The sequence below is a fragment of the Arachis duranensis genome, chromosome 4, assembly GCF_000817695.3.
Source record: "Arachis duranensis cultivar V14167 chromosome 4, aradu.V14167.gnm2.J7QH, whole genome shotgun sequence".
Taxonomy (NCBI): domain Eukaryota; kingdom Viridiplantae; phylum Streptophyta; class Magnoliopsida; order Fabales; family Fabaceae; genus Arachis; species Arachis duranensis.
The window spans coordinates 109346933-109374401 of NC_029775.3; the positions used below are offsets into that span (position 1 = coordinate 109346933).

At 33.4% G+C, this 27469-nt stretch overlaps 6 protein-coding genes and 2 pseudogenes across 6 annotated transcripts in view; 7 read left to right on the forward strand and 1 right to left on the reverse strand.

The window, feature by feature from the left end:
- LOC107485753 (uncharacterized) overlaps nt 1-1117 on the forward strand; it is a 2848-nt gene extending 1731 nt beyond the window's left edge. Inside the window, exons 2-3 of the mRNA XM_052260674.1 lie at nt 302-549; nt 916-1117. Of these exons, the coding sequence (XP_052116634.1) occupies nt 302-549; nt 916-1038 (371 nt within the window). The 3' untranslated portion in view covers nt 1039-1117. The remainder of the gene's footprint in view (nt 1-301; nt 550-915) is intronic.
- A 46-nt stretch (nt 1118-1163) lies between these two features.
- LOC127746692 (chloroplast envelope membrane protein-like) lies at nt 1164-1936 on the forward strand (annotated as a pseudogene).
- Nucleotides 1937-1943: 7 nt separating this feature from the next.
- LOC127746790 (cytochrome f-like) lies at nt 1944-3266 on the forward strand. Its single transcript, XM_052261165.1, has one exon. The coding sequence runs from the start codon at nt 2169-2171 to the stop codon at nt 3180-3182; it is 1014 nt and encodes a 337-aa protein (XP_052117125.1). The 5' UTR covers nt 1944-2168; the 3' UTR covers nt 3183-3266.
- Nucleotides 3267-4175: 909 nt separating this feature from the next.
- LOC107485780 (uncharacterized) lies at nt 4176-5705 on the forward strand. Its single transcript, XM_016106314.3, has 2 exons — nt 4176-4475; nt 5574-5705. The coding sequence occupies exons 1-2, from the start codon at nt 4218-4220 to the stop codon at nt 5694-5696; spliced, it is 381 nt and encodes a 126-aa protein (XP_015961800.1). The 5' UTR covers nt 4176-4217; the 3' UTR covers nt 5697-5705.
- Nucleotides 5706-8634: 2929 nt separating this feature from the next.
- Nucleotides 8635-10962, forward strand: LOC127746693 (uncharacterized). The gene is made up of 3 exons (XM_052260676.1): nt 8635-8707; nt 8821-9117; nt 10078-10962. Exons 1-3 carry the CDS (start codon nt 8635-8637, stop codon nt 10206-10208), a joined length of 501 nt encoding a protein of 166 aa, XP_052116636.1. The 3' UTR covers nt 10209-10962.
- Nucleotides 10963-13991: 3029 nt separating this feature from the next.
- On the forward strand, nt 13992-14921 carry LOC107485752 (aspartic proteinase nepenthesin-2-like). Its single transcript, XM_016106287.1, has one exon. It carries the CDS (start codon nt 13992-13994, stop codon nt 14919-14921), a length of 930 nt encoding a protein of 309 aa, XP_015961773.1.
- Nucleotides 14922-19267: 4346 nt separating this feature from the next.
- Nucleotides 19268-20017, forward strand: LOC107485749 (signal peptide peptidase-like 4). The gene is made up of 3 exons (XM_016106285.3): nt 19268-19376; nt 19463-19614; nt 19760-20017. Exons 1-3 carry the CDS (start codon nt 19268-19270, stop codon nt 20015-20017), a joined length of 519 nt encoding a protein of 172 aa, XP_015961771.1.
- Nucleotides 20018-22350: 2333 nt separating this feature from the next.
- LOC107485748 (signal peptide peptidase-like 2) lies at nt 22351-23789 on the reverse strand (annotated as a pseudogene).
- Between the last annotated feature and the right edge of the window lie 3680 nt (nt 23790-27469).

The following is a 27469-nucleotide window of genomic DNA, read 5'->3' on the forward strand; positions in this document are numbered from 1 at the left end:
TTAATAATTTAAAATTATTAAATAACAATTTAATTAAACATATCAAATTATTTAATAATTATCAATTAACATGTTCACACCAAGATAACTATATCTAAATCATTATCATGTACACATAGAATTTATGCTTAATAGGCTTGAGGTGTGTGACCCATAACTAGTAGTTATATAAGATTAAACATATTATAAAAACAAAAAACTAAAATCGTTCACGCCTCTTAAGATTTCTGAAATCTTCTTCTCTGCTCTTGCTATCCTCTCTCTATCTCATCAATCTTTCTCACTGTGCGTCGGACGCAAGATCTCTCCCTCTCTCCTCTCTTGTCTCGCAATCGAGCTCATCGCCGGTGTTTCATCGTCTCGCGGCCTTTCCTGGGCTCCTCTCCGGCGACAGAAGCACTCGTCGGATCGTCGTCGCCCATCGTCTTCTGGATTCAAGTATTCGCCCTCGCGAGTCGCCATGGATCGTGGACTGGCGTAGGGTCGTCACTTGCTTCGTCGCTCGTCCTCTTCTGGGCTGGGGTCCTCTTCGTCACCCAGTCGCCTTTGGTAAGTCCATGCATCATCACTTCCCCTATTCTCCCTTTCCCAGATTGCCTTCTCCCTGTATTTTGAGATGGTTTATGTCCACAGTTCATAGCAAGTTACATGGCTTTGTTTGAATTAGTTGGGAAATGTTTTTTCCACGCTTGAAACATCAAACCTGATCTATGTCTATTAATGATGTTTTATTATAGGGTAACAATGTAGTAACATCTTGCTTTCAGAGAAAAAAAAAGAATTGTTAACTAGCTGAGACACATAGTTAACTACTAATTTGGTTCTTCATTATCTGGTGTATGGGAATTGTATCATTTCAAGTATTGAAACAACATAACATTGCTCATCTCATTGCTGCTTCTCAAATTTCTTCAGGAAGGTCGAATGATCGTGGAGAGCAAGACAGCAGAACTGAAGACTCAAATCCGGCTTAAAGGAAGTCACGAGGACAATGAATCACAACTCAAGGCATCTCGAGAAGTATTGCCAACTATGTAATCGTGTGTTCTTGCCTCACTAATTTTTTTGACATAGTATTATGTAATTAAATACATCTATAAATTATTTTTATTGACAATATATCAAGATTAATTTTTTTTAATTACTAAAGTGAAAAGATCAATATGTATTACGCGGTATATATTCGAGTCAGTTCACGAGCTAGTGAGCTGAGTTTATTCAAGCTCAAGTTCGACTCATTTAATTTATGAGTTTAAATTTAAGCTCAAGTTCGGCTCACTAGCTCACGATTTCAACTTTTTGCCCTGGTGCATTTCTTTCACATTTCAAAAAAGTCTGGAATCTTGGGTTACTAATTGGTGAAATACTAAGCAACCTGAAATTTTCTTGAATATCATTCAAGAAAAGATTATTCTAAAAAAAATTCATAGAATTCAAGGAATTATTCCTCTTGGATGAAATGCTAAAGGAATACCCGGAACTACATTCACAAAATTTTCGTACCAAAATATACAAAGAAACCATCCAATTGATCACGACGCACAACGAGGATCGTATCCATGCAATTTTGCATTTCTCGACAAACATACTTAGTTTTGTTATTCTAAGTGGTTATTCCAATCTGGGTAATCAAGAACTTCTTATTCTTAACTCATAGGTTCGAGAATTCCTATATAACTTAAGTGACACAATAAAAGCTTTTTCCATTCTTTTATTAACAGATTTATGTATAGGATTCCATTCGACCCATGGGTGGGAACTAATGATTAGTTCTCTCTATAAAGATTTTGAATTTGCTCTGAATGATCAAATTATATCTGGTCTTGTTTCCACATTTCCAGTCATTTTAGATACTATTATAAAATATTGGATTTTCCGTTATTTAAATTGCGTATCTCCATCACTTGTCGTGATTTATCATTCAATGAATAACTGAAAAAAATCCGCGGGTTAGGTCAAATTGAAAAGTTTGTTATTTTTATTTTTTACAAAAGCAAGCTAAACAACATTCCAATCTTTTTCTTTATCGCCACCACCCAAGAGATTCTTCCCATATTCCAGGAATAGTTCTTCAGTAAATAGCCGAATCATGGATAGGGAACTAACTATGCCAGTGACCTACCAAAATTTATTGTAGAAATTGAATTTTCAGGATCAATGATTGGACCATGCAAACTAGAAATGCCATTTCTTGGATAAAGGAAGAGATTACTCGATCCATTTCCGTATCGCTCATAATATATATATTAATTCGAGCACCTATTTCAGATGCATATCCTATTTTTGCACAACAGGGATATGAAAATCCGCGAGAAGCGACAGGTCGTATTGTATATGCCAATTGCCATTTGGCTAATAAGCCCGTGGATATTGAAGTTCCACAAACGGTACTTCCCGATACTGTATTTGAAGCGGTTGTTCGAATTCCTTATGATATGCAAATCAAACAAGTTCTTGCTAATGGTAAAAAGGGGGCTTTGAATGTCGGGGCTGTTCTTATTTTACCGGAGGGCTTTGAATTGGCCCCCCCCGATCGTATTTCACCCGAGATTAAAGAAAAGCTGGGTAATCTCTCTTTTCAAAGCTATCGTCCCACAAAAAAAAACATTCTTGTGGTAGGTCCTGTTCCCGGCCAGAAATATAGTGAAATCACCTTTCCTATCCTTTCCCCCAATCCATTCCCGGCTAGAAATATAGTAAAATCACCTTTCCTATTCTTTCCCCCAATCCCGCTACTGAGAGATGTTCACTACTTAAAATATCCAATATATGTAGGCGGGAACAGGGGGAGGGGTCAAATTTATCCCGACGGGAGCAAGAGTAATAATACTGTGTATAATGCTATAGCAGCGGGTATAGTAAAAAAAATCATACGAAAAGAAAAGGGGGGATACGAAATAACTATAGCGGATGCATCGGATGGATGTGAAGTGATTGATATTATACCTCCAGGACCAGAACTTCTTGTTTCGGAGGGTGAATCTATCAAACTTGATCAACCATTAACGAGTAATCCTAATGTGGGTGGATTTGGTCAGGGGGATGCAGAAATAGTACTTCAAGATCCGTTACGTGTCCAAGGTCTTTTGTTCTTCTTGACATCAATTATTTTGGCACAAATCTTCTTGGTTCTTAAAAAGAAACAATTTGAGAAGGTGCAATTGTCCGAGATGAATTTCTAATTTACAGGTCCGCGAATTTATGAACATATTAAGCCTAAGCCGGTAAAAGAACTAAATTTTAGTCGATAAATTCTATACTGTAATTCTATTCTGTATAATCAAAAATTTAAGAAAAAGGACCGAACCTTTGATTCTTTCGAGTCTTTTTTCTACCGTATTTAGAGAATTCCTTGTACTGCAGTACTAGTCAGTCATAGTATATATAGTGAAGAAGACTATTTTACTTTGCATTTTTTCAACCCAATAAATTAGAGCAATATGATTATGTCACTGTTTTCAGATTTCAATGTCCTACGATAGAAAACAATTATTAGTTTTTTATTGTTGTAATATAAGAAAAATAGTTGGAGAATATTAAGCACAGTAGAAATCAAAATAGGGAAAACGAGATTTTAGGAGAGATTTTATTTTTTATCTTTTCCTAGAGTCCGATTGTTTTTTTATTGTAGCAAAATATCGAAATAGAAAATCTTTTCTATTCTATTTTATATAGAATAATACTTGTTGATTCCCTTCTTTGAGAATGATTCTGATCCCATTTTTTTCATCAGGTCCGGGTAGAGACCAAAGGTCTTGAGCGACCGATCTGACAGAACAACTCAAAAGATAAAGAAGTATCGTTAATTCTTTCATGCTCGTTCCAAGTTCGAAGTACCATTTGTACAAATAAGAAATCCCCCTCGTTACAAGATTTCTTCTTCATATAGATAGATATAGGATCTATGGAGCAATTACTTAGAAGTATATTTTTTGAAATAGCCCTTCCTATCTGATAGAAAAGGATTCCATGATCCTGAACCGATCTTCAATTAATCCTAATTTTATAATTTCAAATAATTTAAACAAAAAAATAAAAACATATTAAAAAAACAAAAAATTAAAATTATTCTTCATGTGGATTAAACAAATTATAAAAACAAAAAACTAAAATCGTTCACGCCTCTGAAGATTTCTGAAATCTTCTTCTCTGCTCTTGCTATCCTCTCTCTGTCTCTCTCTGCTCGATCTCTATCAATCTTTCTCACTGTGCGTCGGATGCAAGATCTCTCCCTTTCTCCTCTCTTGTCTCGCAATCAAGCTCATCGCCGGTGTTTCAACGTCTCGCGGCCTTCCCTGGGCTCCTCCTCTCTGGCGACAGAAGCACTCGTCGGATTGTCGTCGTCCGTCGTCTTCTGGTTTCAAGTAATCGCCGTCGCGAGTCGCCGTGGATCGTGGACCGTCGTAGGGTCGTCACTTGCTTCGTCGCTCGTCCTCTTCTGGGCTGGGGTCCTCTTCGTCACCCAGTCGCCCTTGGTAAGTCCATGCATCATCACTTCTCCTGTTCTCCCTTTCCCAGATTGCCTTCTCCCTGTATTTTGAGATGACGTTAAATTGGTAATCAATTAATTTGTTAGTGATTGAATCTTGAATTTGTTGTTGTCTTGCTGAATAATCACTGAGTTTAATTTTTTTTTCTTTACTAAAAATCATCAGAGTTGATTATCATCGAACCTTGAATTTGTTGCTGGCTTGCTCAAACACCCCCTATTATCTTTTCTATGCACTACTTGGGTATGTTACAGTTTTCATATGACCGGGCTTACAATTTGTTACTGTCTTGCTCAAACACCCCCTATTATATTTATCTCTACAGTCTTCATATTGTACATTGCTTCATGATTTCGTTTGTTTTTGCATGATAATAAAATTGTGAAAGAAAAAGATGAAGAAAATTTTATTGATTGTGGATTGATTGAATTGTAAACTATGAAAGTAAAACTAAGTATATATAGAGTATTGGCCTATAAAAGGTAAAAGTAGATAAAGATAAGATAGAGATAAAGATAAAGATAATTATAAAATAAGATAAAGACTAAATTATAATTTAATTTGTGTATTCTGTTGGGTTGAATTTGTGGGCCGTGAGACGTCTTTATTGTTTCTCATGAGCTAAGGTGGAAGAGTGGTTTAATACATGATATACTTCAACTGATAGCTTGTTTCCCCTGAATGAATTAAAATAAAGGTGAATCACTAGTTCCCTTAATCACTTAGGTGACACCTTTGAGAAGGCTTTTGAGGTAACTTCTCTGTCTTATATGTTTCACCTTGGAATTGGTTTATGTCCACAGTTCATAACAAGTTACATGGCTTTGTTTGAATTAGTTGGGAAATGTTTCTTCCACGCTTGAAACATCAAACCTGATCTATGTCTATTAATGATGTTTTATTATAGGGTAACAATGTAGTAACATCTTGCTTTCAGAAAAAAACAGAATTGTTAACTAGCTGAGACACATAGTTAACTACTAATTTGATTCTTCATTATCTGGTGTATGGGAATTGTATCATTTCAAGTATTGAAACAACATAACATTGTTCATCTCATTGCTGCTTCTCAAATTTCTTCAGGAAGGTCGAATGATCGTGGAGAGCAAGACAGCAGAACTGAAGACTCAAATCCGGCTTAAAGGAAGTCACGAGGACAATGAATCACAACTCAAGGCATCTCGAGAAGTATTGCCAATTATGTAATCGTGTGTTCTTGCCTCACTTAATTTTTTTGACATAGTATTATGTAATTAAATACATCTATAAATTATTTTTATAGACAATATATCAAGATTAATTTTTTTTAATTACTAAAGTGAAAAGATCAATATGTATTACGCGGTATATATTCGAGTCAGTTCACGAGCTAATGAGCTGAGTTTATTCAAGCTCAAGTTCGACTCATTTAATTTATGAGTTTAAATTTAAGCTCAAGTTCGACTCACTAGCTCACGATTTCAACTTATCGAACTATTAATGAGTCGAACTCGAGTTGGCTCCTGAGCTGGTTTGATTCACTTCTAACCTTAGTGATGAGGAGAAATTTTTTTTTATGGCGGTAATAATAGTTGTTTCAGTATGAAAATATGAGATGGCTGAAAGAGGAAAAAAAAAAGAAAAAAAAGATAAAATTATAATTTTTATTTTTATTATCTAAAAATACTTAAAAGAATAAAATTTTATCTCTTCAAATTAAAATGTTAATTTCAAATTGTAATTACTAAGTACTATACTGAAGCGGTAGTATAGAATATAGTTTGTGGGATTCCCGGGCAGAAGTAGTAAAATAGTATTTACAATATAGTATTGTAAAAAAGTATTTACAATACTTTTTATAGTGATCTTATAGCGTATATTAAACATTGTGGGAGCATAGAACTAAGATGTATTTTTTCTTATGTAAATTCTCATGCCGGTACATATTTATTTGTCGCAATCGGCCAAAACCAAACCCACATTTAATATTTTGAATGTTGCTTCTTGTGCTTCATTTACGCAGTGTTATTGGTTGGTTTGTCCAAATTAGCTATAGCTGATTCTGTTGGATACTATCAGACATGTAGAATCAGTTCATTAATTTTTATTAATTTTTTGCAGTATTGTAAATTTATTGACAAAATTACTTATTCAATCGTAAATAGTTATACAATAGTCTTAAAATAACATAACCCTGAATGTTCTTCATTTTTGAAATTAATTTCTCAAGCTACACTTAAAAAATAGTTTCAATATAAATTTGTCAAGCGTCTATATTTTGTTATTTCCTTTTAATGATTTGTTAGCGTTTAGAAAAATGAAAGCTTAAAATTTCATGTTGACAAACAAGGCTTTGAGTTACATTTTATAATCATATGCTAAAAAAAGCCTTATTAATTATTATGCTTTTTTTTATTAATTCCAAAAAAAGTATAGTCTAATTTTGATATGTAAATAGTATCTCCCAAACCGTGTTTCACTTTTTATATGACAGAACACTTGCAAGAGTAAACACTTCATAACATAATAAAGCATTGCTGTCACTTTAAACCAATTAAATAAAATGGAACAAAAATAATTTGATACTAAATAATTAGAACAGTAATTTGCAGGAATATAAAGTAAAAAACTAACATCAAGATCCAATCAAATTAATGAATAAATTATCTGAAACATTCAGATTTCAGCCATCACATCGCAGTGTCATTTAAAGGTGGATAGATCCAACTTTTTGATATTCGGAAATTTAAGAAAACATAACCAATGAAACAGTGGCAATGGAATGCCAACAATGCAATATATATATATATATATATATAGTATAATTTTCAACCCTTGGGAGATATGTAGTTGATGGTAAGAACAAGATCTGCTGAAATCTTTAAAAAGGGTAATCTTTTGTCTAACGTTAATAGTGACAAAGGAGAATATAGTAAATTTGCTATGTCAGAATAGGTGAAGCTTTTCTCAATTTACAAAATTTACCTGATTTTGCATCATATTTAAATTTTTAATATTAAATATTTTAATTTCATAACAAATTTAGATACCAAATGAGATAAAAATAAAAATAATAAAAAATAACTACAAATAAATAATTACATCTGAATATTGTAAAATTCAAAATAATTCTAAATATTCCATGATCCTTCTTACAATCTAAGTTTTATATATATTATTTGTCATTGAATTACCAATTATACTGTTAATCAACAAATTCATATAAAAAAACAATATTTAATACAATTTTAAGTTTAAATTTTATAAAATGTTTAGTTAACAAATAAGATAAAAATAAAAATAAAAAAGTGTAATAAAGATTTTTAAAATAAAAAATATAATTTAATTGAAAAGTACATTTACCTAGAATAACAAGTAAAAAAATGTTGAATATATTCTTAAACGCATATAAATATTAATTTTTCATTTATTTACAAAATATATACTTCATTCATACATAGTTATAATTTAAATAAATTAAAAGATAAATAATACTTATAATTTATTATACAAATAATAAAAATATTAAAATATTTTATAATTCAAAGTAATTTTAAAATAAATATCATTGTAAAATAAATTAAACTATCATTTATATAAATTTTTAGTTTTTTAGTATTGATTTATGTGTGACTCCATGCCTCCATCGATCCCACCTGAAATAATCAATGGAATAAATTGTATTTTTTTATTGAAGTTAAAAAAAAACAAAATATATAGATAGATTTTTTTTATAACAAATATGATTTGATTTATTATTTGTTACAAATTGCATTAACTTAACAAAATATTACAAATAGTTGAATACAATTATTTATTATATCGCTTTATTTATTATTATTATCTCCTAATCTAATAAATTAAAAATTAATTTATTACGATACTAAATTTTATTTGAGGATTTATCACTTATCAGTGACTTGCTGCATCCTTTTAATTATTTAATACCACTTTTTTTCTATTATTGGTCAGCCCTTTTCTAGTTTCAGACCCAATAGCCCACCTAAATAAAACTCCTTTTCTGGAAGCCAATTTTCATATTTGCCATTGCAATTAAACTCTTCCTTTAGTACACTGTTCTACGCAATGTTCTGAAAACCGGACCGGACCGGCCGGTTCGACCGGTTTAACCGCGAACCGGCGCTGCAAATGGTCCGGTCCTTATATGAAAACCGCGGAGAGAAGAACCGCTCAAGAACCGGCGAACCGGTTAAAAACCGGCCGGTTGGACCGAACTGGTGACCGGCCGGTTACGCTAAACGACGCCGTTTTACGTTTTTTAAAAAAATAAAAATATATGACCCGACCCGACCCGCCCGTGGAGCACCCCACCCCCCTTTCTTCCCCCGAGCCCCGACCCCATTCATTTATCAATCATCATCTGAACATCTCCAATGGAGAAGGAGAACCCTAGCGGCGCTGCCTGAACCCTCCTTTGCCATCCTTCGCCCCCTGTCGCCATCCTTCGCCCCCGTGGTGTCGCCATCCTCAGCTCCAGCAACCCTCCAATCTCCATCGTCGCCTGGTTCCTGCCCAGTAGCCCTCAATTTCCATCGTCTTCATCTTCTCAAGTCTCAACACCAGCACGTAGTAGCCTCTCATCGGCGGTCCTCAACAGGCAACACCGGCAGCACTCCATCGACCCCAGGTGAGTGACTCGTCCTCTGCTCATTTCTCTTTGTCCTTCGCCTCTGCTCATGTTCTTCCATCGATGTGAACATTCAATTTCTGTGCACTTAGACCTCGATTGAATTTTCTGTGAACTGAACTGAACTTAGACCTCTGCTCATGTTCTCTTTCTCTTTGTCCTCAATGTGAACTGAACTTAGACCTCGGCTTAATTTTCTGTGAACTTCATTTGTGAACTGTTCAAAATTTCTGTGAACTTGCTCTGTGCATTTTCTGATTTCAATTTCTAATTTCAATTCCTGTGAACTTGCTCTTTGTGAACTGTGCATTTTCTGTGAACTTCATTTGTGAACTGTTCAAAATATCTGTGAACTTGCTCTGTGCATTTTTTGATTTCAATTTCTGATTTCAATTCCTGTGAACTTGCTCTTTGTGAACTGTGCATTTTCTGTGAACTTCATTTGTGAATTGTTCAATTTCTATGAACTTGCTCTGTGCATTTTCTGATTTCAATTTCTGATTTCAATTCCTGTGAACTTGCTCTTTGTGAACCGTGCATTTTCTGTGAACTTCATTTGTGAACTGTTCAATTTCTATGAACTTGCTCTGTGCATTTTCTGATTTCAATTTCTGATTTCAATTCCTGTGAACTTGCTCTTTGTGAACTGTGCATAAGAAATTTCTGTTTGTTGGTTAGCAATTAGCATAAGAAATTAATAATCTGAAAAGTAAGTGGCTGTGTTTGGTCAATTTGTGTTTGGTGCTCTGCTCAATTTCTGCTCTATTTTGCAGCTTAATTCCTCTTTGTTGCACAATTTCTATTTGTTGGTCAATTTGTGTTTGGTTCTCGGCTCAATTTCTGTTTGCTGCTGAGCATAAAAAATAAAAAATCTGAAAGTTAAGCTGGCTGGTCTTCTAATTTGTGTTGTGTTCTGTTGTGTTATGTTGTTTAATTTCATACATGTTTTATTAATTTCAGTTATGGAAGATAGTATTAATCAAGAAGCAACTGCTGATAACAATGCTTCTGTGAATAATAACATGCTGATGTTGGGATCTAATATTTACATATGCTTTTATTACTATTTAACTTTTGAGTTTGGATTTTGATAAGATCATATGTATTTGGTTGATGGTATTTTATGTAGTGTTTTTAATTTCGAAGATATTTTAAGATTTGTATCAGACTATAATTATATTCTAGGATGTGTATTTATAATTTATTTATTATTCTACTCTAAAACGGTTTTTCCGGTTGAACCACCGGTTGAATCGGTTAGACCAATAAACCAGTGAACCAGTGACTAGAGCGGTTTGATGATCGGTCCGATTTTCTGAACCTTGGTTCTACGGGTTGCCATACATACCATATGTTGCAAAGTTATTTGCCAGTCAACACATAGGTATTCTTAACCATCCAAAATCATGCCACTAAAGAACTCACCTATATATATATATATATATATATCCTTTTGAATAATTTTCAACCCTTCTATTTTCATGCAAAGTTCATTTTCCCATGGTTTCTCATGTTAAGCTATTTTTGGAAGGAATGGTCCCCGAATTAATTGTGTAGTGGCTACCTAATAAGCTTAATTATGTTCTTAGCTTCCATTTCTATTTCTGATTCCATAACTCTTCCTAATCCCCATCCCCAAATTAAAACAAATACTACTACTACTATGCATGCCACCTCCATCTATCTCTATAAAACACTTTAATTTGAGCCTTCTTAATACTTTTAATTTATTTATATTTTGTGGCTGCACCTAATACACATGCATCGTGTATGCATAATTTCACTCAAGTAGTGCTACTGCTACGTACTGTACGTAATGCATATACGGTATATTAATTTATGTCTATGAATTACTGCATGAATTAAATAATTTGGTTAAGTATATATATATATATATATGTCTATGAATTACTGCATGAATTAAATAATTTGGTTAAGTATATATATATATATATATGTCTATGAATTACTGCATGAATTAAATAATTTGGTTAAGTATATATATATATATATATGTCTATGAATTACTGCATGAATTAAATAATTTGGTTAAGTATATATATATATATATATGTCTATGAATTACTGCATGAATTAAATAATTTGGTTAAGTATATATATATATATATATGTCTATGAATTACTGCATGAATTAAATAATTTGGTTAAGTATATATATATATATATATGTCTATGAATTACTGCATGAATTAAATAATTTGGTTAAGTATATATATATATATATATGTCTATGAATTACTGCATGAATTAAATAATTTGGTTAAGTATATATATATATATATATGTCTATGAATTACTGCATGAATTAAATAATTTGGTTAATTTATTTCTCACATAACAATATAACAGCAGCTTTAATTTTTACCAACTCTCAAAGCCATATGTAATTAATTACTTTAACACTTGCGGAGAAGGACTCATGATTTGATTTTGCATGCATATCTATTATTTGATCTCTTTAAAATGTGGTTATGCTTTCTACTGAAGGATTTTACTTAGAATCGTTATGGTTACAGAACAATATCTTGGACTAACCAATAATCTCAATTTTCCACCTAATCGTTATGTTTTACCATCATGAATCTATTTTTATTCCTCATCTTTATGAGACTTAGATAAAACATTAAATTTGTGCTTAGCTAAATCAGATCAAACATTGGTACTTTAGTTTATTCTATTGATCGAATGACATCTATCAAAGAAAAAGTGATGTTTCACCTAAGAAAGGTTAAGCTTTTGGTTGTCCATCATGTGGTTTCTATTCAACTACATTTGTCATACATAATTTTACTAGTTGCTTAACGCTTTATGTAATTTGTCTTGTGTTGAAGCCCTTAAACTCTGGCGTTTTTTTAATGTGTTTCCTTTACATTTCTTGCTCCCTCATGCTGTATTTTTGCATTTTTAATTAGAGGAAATAAATTGACATCTTTTGAATAGAAAATGGAGAAAGAGAAGGTACAGCATATAAAAGATGAAGAATTGGGGTTGGGGTGGTGGAAAGAGAGAGAGAATAGTAACAGTTTTTGTTGCAAAATGCGAAGTTTTTTAATCATAATTTTAGAGTAATTTACATAGACTCCCAAATTTTTAATATTAAATATTTTAATCTTTTAAAAATAATTTTTTTAATTTCATTTTTATTAAATAATATAATTTTCTTAATTTAATTTGTTTAATTAAAATAATTATTTTATAATTTTATAAATTTTTTATATTTTATTTTTAATCAAATTAAAAAAAATATAATATTATCTAATAAAAATAAATGTTAAAATTTTTTTATATATTTTGATATTTAAAAAATAAATTTAACTTTAATATATTGATAATATAAAATATTTTATATAATATACAATTATAATTATTTTTAATAATAAATTATATAATTAAATATATATGTAAAACAATTTTTACATTAAAAATACATTATATTTAAATTTTTACAAAATTAGTATCCAATTTTAAAAGTTTTAGTAATTAATCAAGATAATTACTCATAATTTTATGAAAATAAATTTTTTATTTTTAATTTGAAGAAAACACCGCGTGATAACCGTTGAACTAGAAATTTCACTAATTCACGAGCTTTGTGTGTACGCTTTTGGGTTTGGTGGGTCGGCCACGAGTTTTGTGTGTACGCTTGGTGGGTCGGCCACGAGCTTTGTGTGTGCGTTCACGTTTCATAAAATTCATGCTTGCTTTCTAACACACTAACTCACCTTCTAACATCTTTTTCACACAATTTCATGAAGAAAGTATATGGGTACTGCAAGAAATTTAAGTAATTATATTTGTATACTAAATATATAAAAATATTATTATAATTAATTACATATTTAGAATATTTTTAATTAAAAAATACATATTAATTATTAAAAAATACTAATATTAAAATAGTGTCTAAAAATGAATAATGTCACTGTTATTTTAATAATGTTATTTTTTTCTATAAATTCATAAAAATATACAAAGCAAAGAAATTATATTTGGAGTTACTTTATAAAAAATTAAGAGTAAAAATATTATCAATCAATTTATAAGGTAAGCCAAAAGTATTACAAACACAGTAAGTACATATTTTACTAAGATAAATCTCAAATAATGGTAGCAATCAGAATGCATTATCAAAAATATTTATATTAAAAAGCAATAATCAAATAAATATATATATTTATATATTAATTTATACATTTTCAATTAAATAATTAATCACTAAATTAATTAAATATGTCATAATAAAATAATCGATTAAATATATAATAAATGCATAATCAAACTTATTTATACTAATATAATAAACTTTTGTATGAAATGTCAAATACTTATTAATAGCATGATTGAATAAATTATTATATTTTATCTCCTTTCAGTAAGTAGTGACTATATTGGCTAATAAATTATTGGCCATCTAACATAACTCTAAAAATAATCCATAGACATATTAGATGACTTCAGCTACCAAATTAGCTGGTTACCACATTTTTTCAATAATTAGCTAAAGAATTATTAAATCATAAATGTCATACCAATTTCTGAATTTGTGTCCTAGTCCTTACCATTAATTAAAGCACTTGTAAAGTTGTAATTGATATAATATCATGATGTTGCTTGCCTATTAATGAAAATGATGATTTTAGCTTTCTTCCTCTTCTTCATGGTTTTATAATCAATGTCATCACCCCTTCTTCCACCACCACCGTCACTAAGTGATGGCTTGTCCCTCGAGCTCATTCCACCCCATTCTCCAAAATCTCAATTTTATCATTCTAACCTTGTAAATCCCTTGGTTTCCCCATATAAACAAGACGTGGTAGTAAAGATTAGTATTGGTACCATCGACATCGAGGGTGATGTCGCTTACAAATCTTATCTACACTGGATCCGACTTAATATGGATTCAGTGTGAGGAATGCAAGATTCAAGATGAAAACCATAGGTGCTATCCTCAGAAAGAAGAATCGTTTCCGGATAGCAAGTCAAGAACCTACCAACCTCTGCCTTCAAGTTACCCCCTCTGCAAATACAGTCGCTCCGACGAAAAAGGCCACTGCATATACACGGTGAAGTACAAAACTGGATCCATCAACAGCACAAGCGTGCTTTCCAGTGAGACCTTCAGATTCCTCTCTACTTCGTCTACAAGTGGTACGGAGGCGGTGAGAGGGATTGTCTTCGGGTGCGGTTATAAGAACTATGACGATGACGGTAATGCTGGTGATGCTTATCAGATAGCAGGAATTTTTGGCATGAGCCCTGGTCCCCTTTCTTTTCTAAGCCAATATAAAGGAAAGAAATTTTCATACTGCATGGTTCCGCGCCATGTGAAAAACCCTCCTCCAACCTACCTGAGGTTTGCCTCAGAAGTGAAGCCGTTAACAAGGTTCCAGACGGTGGATCTTCTTATGACTAAAGCAACTAAAAATTACTTTGTTCTGCAGCTGGAAGACCTTGGAGTAAACGGCGAGAGGCTTCGGATTGATCGGAGGAGGCTTGAAAATCAGCAGTTAGTTGTTGACTTTGGCTCCACTGATTCACTTATGCTGAACGGTGCCCATGAAAAACTTGTGAGTAAATTAGATTGCATTCTAATTACCGCAACTGAGGACTCTAAAAAGGATGTCGTAACCTTTAAAGACCAAATTTGTTATAAGAGGATGAGGAAGCCACAAGGATTTACTGCCAACATACCAAGTGTCAATTACTACTTCAAAGGAGGTGTTCATCTCGATTTACCTCCTCAAAATGTTTTTGAACAGAAACTAAAACGGGACACAGAATGATTCTGTTTCAACATTTTCCCAGACCAGCAAGTGAATCTCTTGGGTGCCTACCAACAAGTTGACTTTAAATTCATTTTTGATACCAAGAAAAATAAGCTGCAGTTTGGTCCAGAGAATTGTGCTCAAAACAGTTAATTAAATCAAATAAGTTGACTTTATGTATATGCTCCAGCTTTACCACTAATTAATAAATAAATCCAATCTTATCTATATATGTATGTGACAGCATTATTGCATTGCATTATTTCTAGCTAGCAACTTAAGTGTTACTTGATATATCATCATCCCTCTTCAATCGCTCACTCATGTCTCAACTTATATTGACGACTATACATCTTCCGTTTGTGTCTTGTTTCATCGTTGAATTTTCACTAGATGCAGCGGGACTGAAACCATGGACGCATTGAGGCGCGAATTTAAGGTGAAGATAATGGATCCAGCCATTAGGATTGCAAAATGCAGCTTATACTTCTGCTAGAACATTAGGTGATAATGTTGTAACCTGTTTCAAAACAACATTGAATATATAATAGCATCAATGATTGAATCCATTCACCTTAAAGAATTTAAGGATGCTTCCTAATATTTTTCTTAGTACAAGTTTCAAACACTTTTGATGTGTCTCACCTCATTTATACTCCAAAAGAACCATAAACAAGTGATATTCTCTCCCTGCAAAAACTTGCTACTCTCTCCAAGAATTTTATTGGAGTCAGAGGAACAAAATTTGCATAATAGTAGAATAGACCCTCCATTGATTCCCATGATCCTTGATCCTTACGATCTTTGGAAAAGTTACAAAATTTAAGTGATCTAAGAAGTTAATATGAGCATACTGTCTTAAAAAATAGCTTACACAAATCATATTAAAATATGGAACTGCAAACAAATAATTTGTTTTAATTTATAGCAAAGCTAATAAGAAGAAAATTGAAATTTCAAAACATATAAAAATCGTAAAGCCAACTTAGCAATCTTAGCAAGAGAGAAAAACCGCGTCAATTGATAAGCTCTGGAAAATTAAATTACAACCTTAACTTGTGCATGCAAAAGTTCAACGCCCAAAAAATCTATGATTAAAGCAACAAAGCAAGACCAAAATAAATACAATACTATTTTTATAAAATGAATATTATACAAAATTTTTTGATCTATATTAAGTTATTGAAATTTTTGGGGGGACTTCGGCCTATACTAGTATCCTCTGATAGTTCGTAATTTTACATGAATAAGACACAGACAAATAATGTGATGAAATATGTGCACATATGCATGCATATACTAATTAAATATGGATGATCAATAGTGGGAATAATGTATATATGAACTACTAATTAGCACGAGAAGCTAAAATATAATCACTTTTCTTTTATATACTCCAAAATACAGCATGTGCACAAAAGGAAAATAAAAAATCATATGAAGAAGAGAATATTACATGATGAAAAATGTACAGGGAGAAAATAATGTAACAAATTTTCGTCATACTACTTTTTTCAAAACTTAAGTCGATAAAAAATGACATATAAATTATTATATCTTTAACATAAATAAATAATTTAATTTTAACATAAGCTCAAGCTAGATTTAAAGTATATATATAATTTACGATAATTTTATTACAGAAGCAAGCACATGATCAGGAGATTATGATGATATATTTGTTAAAAATTTATGTTCACTAATCTATGATGTTATACATTTTATTTTGTCCACATTTTCAACTGTAATTCCTGAATTTAGGTATTGTTTGCATTTTTCTTTGTATATGCACTTTGTGCAAGTTGACCCAAAAATGATTCTCATCATTAATCATGATAGATTAAACAGAAAATGCTCTTGGGATCATTCTTTTCTTTTTATCACCCTATTAAACTGGGAATGCTCTTGGGACCATGCCCCTATTTATAATTAGTTTTCAATTTATTTTTTTTCATTGACCATTGGCTTATGGAGGAAAATAATTAAGGTTCCTTTATCTTGTGATGAGAGAAGGAATATGCATATGCATGTCACCACTCACCAGAGTTTATTGAGGACAATTCAACAATTATTGACTCTTCCAAGTCCTCCAAAGTACAACTAGCTTAGTTACAATGTCCAAGCGGGCATAAGTGGTTTTGTTTGAGTTATTTAAGCATCATATCTTGGATTCGATTTTTAAGATTGTTTCTGTGCAATAGATTTTATAATCAGTTCACTTTTGATTAGAGTTTTTATTTTTTTAAATTTTCGTATTTTTTATCACTCTTAAAATTTTGTAAGAAAATAAAAATGATCTCTCCATGTATTAATTTATTAGGTTTTCTTTCAATACAGCTAGAATCCCTTTTAACTTTATCCGTTACGATAAGATTTTAATTATAAATGCCGTTTATTTTGAATTTGGCATCCTCACTCACACTATATATTGTGATGGAAAAAAGTTTGATAACAAAAAATTTTCAGTCATAATTAGCCAAAATTTTCTATAAAAATATATCAAAATTAAATTTTTAATTATATATATTTATATTTGTATCACTTCTAGTTAAAATAGTTAGGGCTACACTTTTGTTAATTTAACTATATATATGGTTTATGTGAAATTAAGTTAAACTTTATATATAATTATATTATGTGATTATTTAGAAGAAGAGATAAACTTTGTTATGATGATTATATTATATGATAAGAAAAATTTTAAATATTTTTAAAATATATATGTATTAGCAATTTTAACCATTCATTTTAATTATAAAAAGTATACATTATTTATTAATTGACATTAACAATTAAAATTATATTAATATTTTAAGAATGTTTAAAAATTTTCTATACGAAAAATGTATAGAAATATAAAGTAAGGTATTAATATATGTATAAAATATTAATATTGGAAGGGTATTATTATTATTATTATTATTATTATTATTATTATTATTATTATTATTATTATTATTATTATTATTATGGTGTAAATGAGGAGTGATGAAAGCAACAAAAACTTTAATAGTTTACTTCCTAAACTATAGTTTATAGGATGAGTACTCGAAGACTTTCCACTTTCTGCCAAAGAGGGGACTACTCTCAAACGTGATAAAAGTCCTCTTTTCTACCTATAGAAAAGATTATGAAAGAGGCGATCAGAATGGGAACATCGAGAGAAGAGCGAACTCTATTCAGTCAGTCAAAGAGGAAGGGAAGGAGTGGGTTCTCTCTTATTGTATGTGTATGAGTATGCGACACAAAAAAAAAATCGGGCCGAACTTCTAACAGCCCGCCCGCTTCCATAGAACAATATCGTAGAACTAACAAGAGAGTAAAAGTAAAGCCCATTCCCATTCCCTTTCACTCTCTCTCTTTCTCTTTATGTGACCCGCATCTTTTTCTGGCTAACTCTTTTTCTATATATATTTTGGTTTAAGCTTCCCCGTCTTCTTCTCCAAGGAAATGGAAGTTTTTTTATCATACTTCAACTTAAGAAAAAAACCAGTCTTACCTTAAAACTTCCACTTTTACCCCCATCTTCTTCTCCCATTCGGCCACCATTTCATCCTTTGCCACTTTTACCCCATTTTCTTCTCCAACGTAGCTTTAATAATGAAGAGCATAAGGGGATGCATATCATGCATCCTACCATGCGGGGCATTGGACGTGATACGAATAGTTCACTCCAATAGCAGAATTGAAGAGCTCACTGCTCGCACCATCAAGGCTGCTGATGTGATGAGAGCTCATCCTAACCATATCGTCAAAAAATATTCTTCCTCCAACCTCCTCATCGTTCCTCCCGAGGCTGACCTCCATCGCGGCAATGTCTACCTGCTCGTTCTCCTCCCTCCCCCTCTCCCTCCCCCTCCCAACCAATACGCTGCAGCAGTACATCAGCAGCTCTCTACCTCCACTCACACAACAAGCACCAGCAGCCGTCTTACTCTCTCGAGGCCGCCTAACCTCGACACCATCACAGAGAATATAGATGAACTGATAGAAGAACGATAGAAACTGTTCTTCTTAGTTGCGCCTTTCTATATGACATCTTCTGGGTATCAATGCACCACAACCAAGGAAAATATAGCTGAAGAAGCTGGTGCTTCAGCGATCCTCATTATAAATAATCGGACAGGTGTTTGCATGTAACTTGCTAAAAATTCTTTTTGGATCTCGGTTTCTTTCATTTTGTTTCTTCATTATGGTTTCAAAATTAGAGGAGATCCTGTGGATTCTAGCATTTGGAATGTTAAATAAAAATTTTTTGTTCATTATTTGTTTGCTTGAGTAAACACAGATGTCGCAATAAAGGGTTATACTATATTTCGTTTTAAGCAACTGTTCTCTGTCTCTACTGTGCAGAACTTTTCTAGATGGTTTGTGAAGAGAATGAAACTGATATTGATATTGGAATTCTTACTGTGATGCTTCCACAAGATGCTGGTGAAAACATTAAAAGTCATATACAAAACAAATCGATAGGTATGTTTCACATAGGGAAAGTTAAAATGGCTATTTTGGTACCTGTCTGGTTTTGTGTCTTACATGATATACATTGCACTCTTAAGTGTCTGTGCAGTTATACTCTCCGCTGCGCCCATTAGTTGATGTAGCGGAAGTGTTTTTATGGCTTATGGCTGTTGGTACCATTCTCTGTGCTTCTTATTGGTCTGCCTGGACAACTAGAGAGACTGCTGTTGAGCGGGAGAAGCTATTAAAGGTTACTTGGTTCTTTTTCATGCCAATTTTATATATATATGCTATTATTTTTTGTTCTAATTTTGCTCTTTCGGAAGAAAGTTTTCTTCTCATACTTAAAAAGGCATCAATCCAGCTGTTGATACATAGTCATGTTTAACTTGCAGGATGCTTCGGATGAATATTTGAATACTGAGAATGCTGGTTCTACTGGTTATGTAGAAATCAGTACCATGGCAGCAATTTCTTTTGTTGTGATCGCTTCTTGTTTCTTGCTTATGCTTTACAAATTAATGGCATCCTGGTTTATTGAAGTTCCGGTGGTTCTATTTTGCATTGGTGGTGTTGAGGTGCGTTATTCTTTTCCAGATTTTGTTCCAGTTTATTACGATCACTCCCTCACGCCTCCTTTTCGTGTAGATTAGTATTAGTAATCCATTATTGATCATTTCATAGTAACGAGTTTCCTTTAAACTTTTAGGTACAAACATTTTTCTAACTGTCCAACTCTTCACAGTTCACATATGTGGCTGATGATTATGTTGATTGCTATCTTCTTTTTTTCATTAGTAAACAAATTAAAAAATTGGTATCAGGGTCAAATTAATAATTTTAAGAATATAACTCATTTAATCTATGTCATGTGTCAAAAATCTAATATATTATAATCTATTCAACGAATGGACCGTGCTGGGATATACCTAGTTCGCATCAATGTTTTTCATGGAATCCAGACACGTGTGCTTGAAGATACTTTTTATGTAATAGTGTTATGTACATATGTACATAGGATTAAGGAGGGGGCGGGGGCCTAACATGGTGCTTAATGTTGGCCCCAATAGTGCTTCTTCAATGTACAATCTCACTTATCCTACTTTGACTAGAAAACAAGCCATTTTTCAATCCACTTGTTTAATCAACTAAATAAAACAGACCAAAATATTATGATAAAGAAAAAAAACAGACAAAGAATAGTAAATTTTTGTCATGCTTGTATATAATAACAAACAAGTGTAATTACCCGTGTCATGCACGTGCCATGCACGTGATAAGATCGAATAAAATATTAAAATGATAATTAAATAAAAAATAAAAAATAGGATTATAAAATTTGTAAAAAATAATAATAAATAAAGTAAACCTTTAATAAAATTTTCATTAAAAATTTAAATTGTAAACAAATTAAAAAATTGGTATCAGGGTCAAATTAATAATTTTAAGAATACATTGGTACTTTAGTTTACTCTATTGATCGAATGGCATCCAACAAAGAAAAAGTAATGTTTCACCTAAGAAGGGTTAAGCTTTTGGTTGTACATCATGTGATTTCTATTTAACTGCATTGCTCATACATAATTGTGCTTAGTTGCTTAGTGCTTTATGTAATTTGCCAACTTATTAAATATGGAAGATAAATGCAAGTGAGTTTTAGAATAAAAAATGTAGGGAGAGAAAAAATATATATAAGGAGAAAAGAAGAAAGCGTGTGTATTGTGGGTAGGAAATGGAAGGATGTGGAGAATGAAGAAGAGCATAAGGGGATGTATATCATGCATCCTGTCATGCGGGGCACTGGACGTGATACGAATAGTTCACTCCAATAGCAGAGTTGAAGAGATCACCACTCGCACCATCAAGGCTGCTGACGTCATGAGAGCTCATCCTAAGCATGTCCTCGGGAACTATTCTTCCCCCCACCTCCTCATCGTTCCTCCCCACGCTGAACTTTGTGCATTGATTGCTTGAGTTTTGAAAGAAGTTTCTTACTCTGATTCATTTCTGTGTTGACAAATTGTTAAAAATTGGGTTGTGATCATATATTCATTTTTGTACTCCTAATGTGACTCTCAGACTCTGTAGTTGTTGGAGTAATTTTTTTTCTTCACATAAGTAATGATTTAAAACTCATTCCATATAAGATGAGATTGAAGAGAAGAGTGCAATTCATGGGTCTGGATTGATCATTTGGAATATGGTTTTTCCTTTTGCTACCCATTTGGTTCATGATTGCATGTGATATTTGGTTATATTGATGATTTTCTCCTTTTTCCTCTAAATAATCAATATTTACAACTTGAGTAAGACTACTTCATTAAGGGTGACTAGGAAGAAATAGAGGAAGAAAATGACTTAAATGAGTAAAACAAGGGACATGAGCCAAGCCTACATTAATGATATTTCATCACATAATACACTTGGAAAATGAAATTTATCCAACTTCAATTTCAATTTTAGTTATAAGTAACATAACTATAGTCTTTCATCTTTATACAACAATTTTCATTTTCGTTTTCTTTTTCTTTTTCTTTTTTCCCTTGTCACCATCCTCTGTGGGCCCCTTCATTGAGAGTTGACTGTGATGTCTCTTGCCTTATTTCCATTTGCTTGACAAAGACATCATTTTTGGCCACACCCTCATATAAGCAAACTTGCATAAGATAATTACAAAAGAACACTATGTTCCCTAAGGCAAAAAATAATTGCCAAAGAGGAAGCTCTTAAATCTTCTTCCTTCTTATCTCATTCCATCTTCTATCTAAGAAAAAAATAAAATAAAAAAATCTAATCTAATAAAAGTAATAGTATCTTAAAGTCTTAGCTGTTGATATAACTATAAGTACATGCTAATAACATGATTTGGTTGAAATTTTTGTTATGACAGTTTTAAATGTTTACATAGTCTCCTAGAGTTTCTATCTGTCTCCTATTAAACCAACACCTATGGTACACTATACTACTATTCCTATTATCACTTCGTTCATTGTTGAGACTCTTGGTTATTAGGGCAAGACATTTCTGGTTCCTCTCTTGTCCATAAAAGATTGAGTTTACCTCTCTTCTTTCCTAATGACAAAAATGTGCCTGCATTTGAAGAAAACCAAGGTTTTAAAAATAATACAAATTTTTGTAAATCACGATGACAACTCGTAGTAAGAAACATGCATAAAGTTTAACATTAGTTCTCAAAGGTGCCTTCAGCAGCCACCCGAACATGTTGAAATAACAATTGTACTAACCAAGAGTAAACGGGACGATATAAAGCAATGCTGGTTGACCATGCCCATCCATCAAGTTCAAAGCAACATATGTAATAAAGAGACTTGCAGATCAAAGTTCAAGGGAATGATGTAAAGACACCAAGCAAACAGTGATCGCATTTCTCATCTACATCCTAATTCTGGTCCGAAAGTGAGTCGGCTCAATTTTGTAACAAAGTAAATAAAGTCCAAAAGTTTTTATGAAAAATTACCCTTTGACACATCCTACCAACTAAAGTCATACCAAAAATTAAACATAGAAATAGCATACCTAAACCGTAAGCACTCATTGCCCACATGAAGTATCCAGACCGAAGGTTCCTCTTTGCCAACCAATCATACCTGTAAATTTATCGGTACAATAATTAAGTCCAGGAACCATTAAAATAAGACAAGGGATTCTTTTCATTTATGTAGTGATTAAAGTGTTTAAACTAGGGAAGACGAATATATATGACTTTCATTTCGACCTTAGTGAAAATGCAACTAGAAGCCCCGGTAAGATTATGTCCCCAAAACCAATTATGCTAAGCAGCATGGGGATACCATCTTCTCCACTCCTATCGCCTCGAGCTACCTGTACAGAAGTGAAAATGTTTCATTAATTCAAGTGGAAGAAACGCATCATGTTTATGAGACCAAAATCGAGCTTAGTAGAGAATGAAACAGAAGGGAACACTTACCACTATCATTACGCTCTCATGGAACCACCACTTATAGACAAATACCTAGAAGATGTCATATAGAAAGGCGCAACTAAGAAGAACAGTTTCTATCGTTCTTCTATCAGTTCATCTCTATTCTCTGAGATGGTGTCGAGGTGAGGCCTCCAGAGAGTAAGAAGGCTGCTGGTGCTTGTGTGAGTGGAGGTAGAGAGTTGCTGATCTACTGCTGCAGCGTGTTGGTTGGGAGGGGGAAGGAGGGGAACGAGGAAGTAGATGTTGCCGCGATGGAGGTTAGCGTGGGGAGGAACGATGAGGAGGTTGAAGGGAGAATATTTCTTGAGGATATGGTTAGGATGAGCTCTCATGACGTCAGCAGCCTTGATGGTGCGAGTAGTGAGCTCTTCAATTCTGCTATTAGAGTGAACTATACGTATCACGTCCAATGCCCTGCATGGTAGGATGCATGATATACATCCCCTTATGCTATTCTTCATTATTAAAGCTAAACTCTTGTGTAATTACTTAAAGAAACTCTTAAAAAAGGCTTGAATCCGCTTGTGGGATTAGGCGATATAGGTATCAGAGAATAAATTTTAAGGTAAGATTGGTTTTTTCTTAGATGATCGGGTAAAGTTTAATAGTTCCAAGCTAAACGTACTAAATCAATTAGCTTTCCAAACCAAAGTAGCGGACTTAGCACACGGTGCTTAAAGTTGACGTATGATAAAAAACCTCCATTTCCTTGGAGAAGAAGATGGGGAAGCTATAAGAGAGAATCTGTGCGCATTTTGGAGAAGAAGATGCAACCGCATAATGTTAAACCAAAATATATATAGAAAAAAAGTTAGCTAAAAAAAGATACGGGTCACATAAAGAGAAAGAGAGAGAGTGAAAGGGAATGGAAATGGCCCAATGGGAATGGGCTTTTCAAAGTTTTACTTACTCTTTTGTTAGTGTTACTCATCCTATAAACTATAAAGTTCTTGTTGCTTCCATCACCCTACATTTACACCATAATAATAATAATAGTACTACCTGTTACGGTGGGTAACCGGAGATTAATAGAATAGATGGCGTGGATTGGCCCAATCAGCCGAAAGATGGTGAGCTCCGAGTTGGTTTGCACGCTGGAGCCTCCTTCCGACTTATGCTCGTGAGTGAATGGGGGGTGGTACCTGCAAAGACACTCCGATGCCTAAGTTAGCAAGAGTGTGAGCAGGTCTAGAGAGTATTGGGCTTAGAGATACCTGAGGGGTGTCAGTGTATTTATAGTGGTGAGCCAATAACCACCGTTGGAGTAGTGCCGTATCTTTAGGGTGTTAACCGCCCCATTATCTTGGGGAGGTTAAGATATGGCTTTATGAAGCGGTTAGAGAGATTTCAGGGGTGGTGACAAACCCCATTTTGACGGTTTATCTTGTATTGATTTTAGGGGATTTTATCACCTTTTACCCACATTTATTCAATGAAATAGCATGGTTTTATAACTTCTCCCTTAATTGCGCTTAAGAGTGAAAACATGCTTTTTAGGACTTAAAATAGCTAAATCTAATTCTCCTTGATTCCATTAGATGCCTTGATATGTTTGTTAAGTGATTTAAGGTTTAGGAGGCAAAGATTGGATCAAGGGAATGAAGAAAGAAGTCCAAATGATGCGGTTCCAGTTGGGTTAGAAAGCTAACATCCGGGGCTTCGAAACGATATAAGATTTGCCATAGTTGCTACACGTATGGTGGCGCGCACGCGCATAATACGCGCACGCGCCGTTGGTGCACGTGGTTCACTTCATGCAAACTCGTGGCTAGCGAATTTACAAGCCTTGTGGGCTTAATCCAACTCATTTCTGATCCTATTTAAGCTAAGGATTGAAGAGGGATGGATATGTTAGTTACCATTAGTTTAGTTTAGTAGTTAGAATAAGTTTCTAGAGAGAGAAGCTCTCACTTCTCTCTAGAATTAGGATTAGGATTAGGATTAGTTCTTAGATCTAGGTTTTAATCTTTGCTTTCTTCTACTTCTACCTTTCAATTCTTTGTTGCTACATTCATCTTCTTCTATTCTTTTGTTGTAACTCCCTTTATGTTGTTCTTATACTTTGATTGTAGATCCACTTTTGTTCCTTCCTTTCTCTTTCAATTCAATTCAAGGTAAATCATAATAATTGTGTTCCTTTTGATTTGTGTTGTTAATTTTCACAATAATTGTTCTTCTTTACTTTTCTATTGTTGATCTCTTGCCTTTGTAGTTAGATCTCTCTTTAATTCTTGCAATTTATGTTGTTTATTTTTATTGCACTTTATGTGTTTGTTGAAATGTCTCTTTTAGTTTTAGTGTAGAATTTGTTCCTCTTGGCCTAGGTAGAGTAATTAGTGACACTTGAGTTATCTAATTCCTTTGTTGATTGATAATTGGAGAGATTGCTAATTGGTTTAGAGTACACTAAAGCTAGTCTTTCCTTGGGAGTTGGCTAGGACTTGTGGCTCAAGTCAATTCATCCACTTGACTTTCCTTTCTTTAGTAAGGGTTGACTAAGTGGTAGAAATGAGCAATACTCATCACAATTGAGAAGGATAACTAGGATAGAACTTCTAGTTCTCATATCTTGCCAAGAGCTTTGTTAGTTGTTAGTTTATTTTCTTGCCATTTATCTTTCATGTTTCCTATTAAAACCCCAAAACACATCACAACCAATAACAAGACACTTTATTGTAATTCCTAGGGAGAACGACCCGAGGTTTGAATACTTCGGTTTATAAAATTAGGGGTTTGTTTTAGTGACAAACAATCTTTTGTATGAAAGGATTTTTGATTGGTTTAGAAACTATACTTCGACGAGATTTTATTTGAGAAATTCTATACCGTCAAAAATCCAATCGTCAGGCGGTTACTCATTTGAATGAGTATTTATCTGCCAGCTAATCTCACATCCGACTTCTTCAGACCAAGTCGTGGTTGATACCGACTTCTTACGTGAAGGTCGGTACTTAGCTAGGCTTAATCCTTCAGATTAGGCCTTTTATTTGGACCTGGGCCTTTGTCATTGGGCCAGGGTATGAATAGTGCCCCTACTTGAGCCCAAATTTTCTTTAAAGTTTGGGTTCAAGTACTTAACTCGGGTTCGTAGCCGACTTATTTGGAGAGAACATGGGTCTTATAAACCGACGTGATTTTCGCGACCTTTTGTTTCTGACAGTTACGTCAATTCAAGCGTCGTGTCCGTTGGGGAAGCATTGAGGGCTTTGGTAACGGTGCAATCTCATTAATGACTGCTCCGCTTTTACCATTATGCCCCCTTAGCATGTTTATAAATGCTTTCCCTCTCTTTCATTTTTCCGTTTCTGCAATCTTTCAAACTTCTTCTTTCCTTGCTCGTGCTGTATTCTTGTGCTCGAAGATTTCTGCTCTTTCCAACCTTCACTTTTCGGATAAAGGTTAGTTTTATTTCTTTCACGTCATGCCTTATGTTTGCATGCTTTGTTTTGTGGGTGGATAGGTTGGTCTGTAGGTTTTGGCTTCGTATCTCTCCTCTTTAGGGACCGTGTTTTTTGATTTTCCTTTTCTTTTTCCTTTTGTAGGTTTCTGTCACCTTTCATTATATAAAGAAAAATGGCTTCTGTAGATGTTCTTTCTCAGTGGGTCGATGTCACGGTCCTTGGGGAGGAACCCTTGGTCGACGCTGAGTTTATTACTCATCTTCGTACTCATCACAGGCTTTGTACTTCGGAGGAGGACGAGCCAAAATATGAGTTGATAACCCCGGGTCCGGAAGACCGGGTTTGTTTTGGGAGAGTCAATGAGGCGGCCCCTCATTTTTTCTTTATGTATGAATGTATGATCACCCGCTTGGGTGTTTTTCTTCCTTTCTCGGATTTTGAAATATCTGTTTTGCACCACTGTCGAGTTGCCCCTACTCAACTTCACCCCAATTCTTGGGGTTTTCTGAAGATCTATCAGTTTGTTAGTCACGCTCTGGACTTTCCGACCTCTTTGAGGATTTTCTTCTTTCTTTTCCATATGACTAAGCCCTTTAGTGGGCTAAACAATAAACAGCAATGGGTATCCTTCCGAGCTATACAAGGTCGGAGGATTTTCACTCTTTTTGATGAATCCTTTCATGACTTCAAAAATTATTTTTTCAAAGTGCAAGCTGTAGAGGGTCACCACCCCTTTTTCC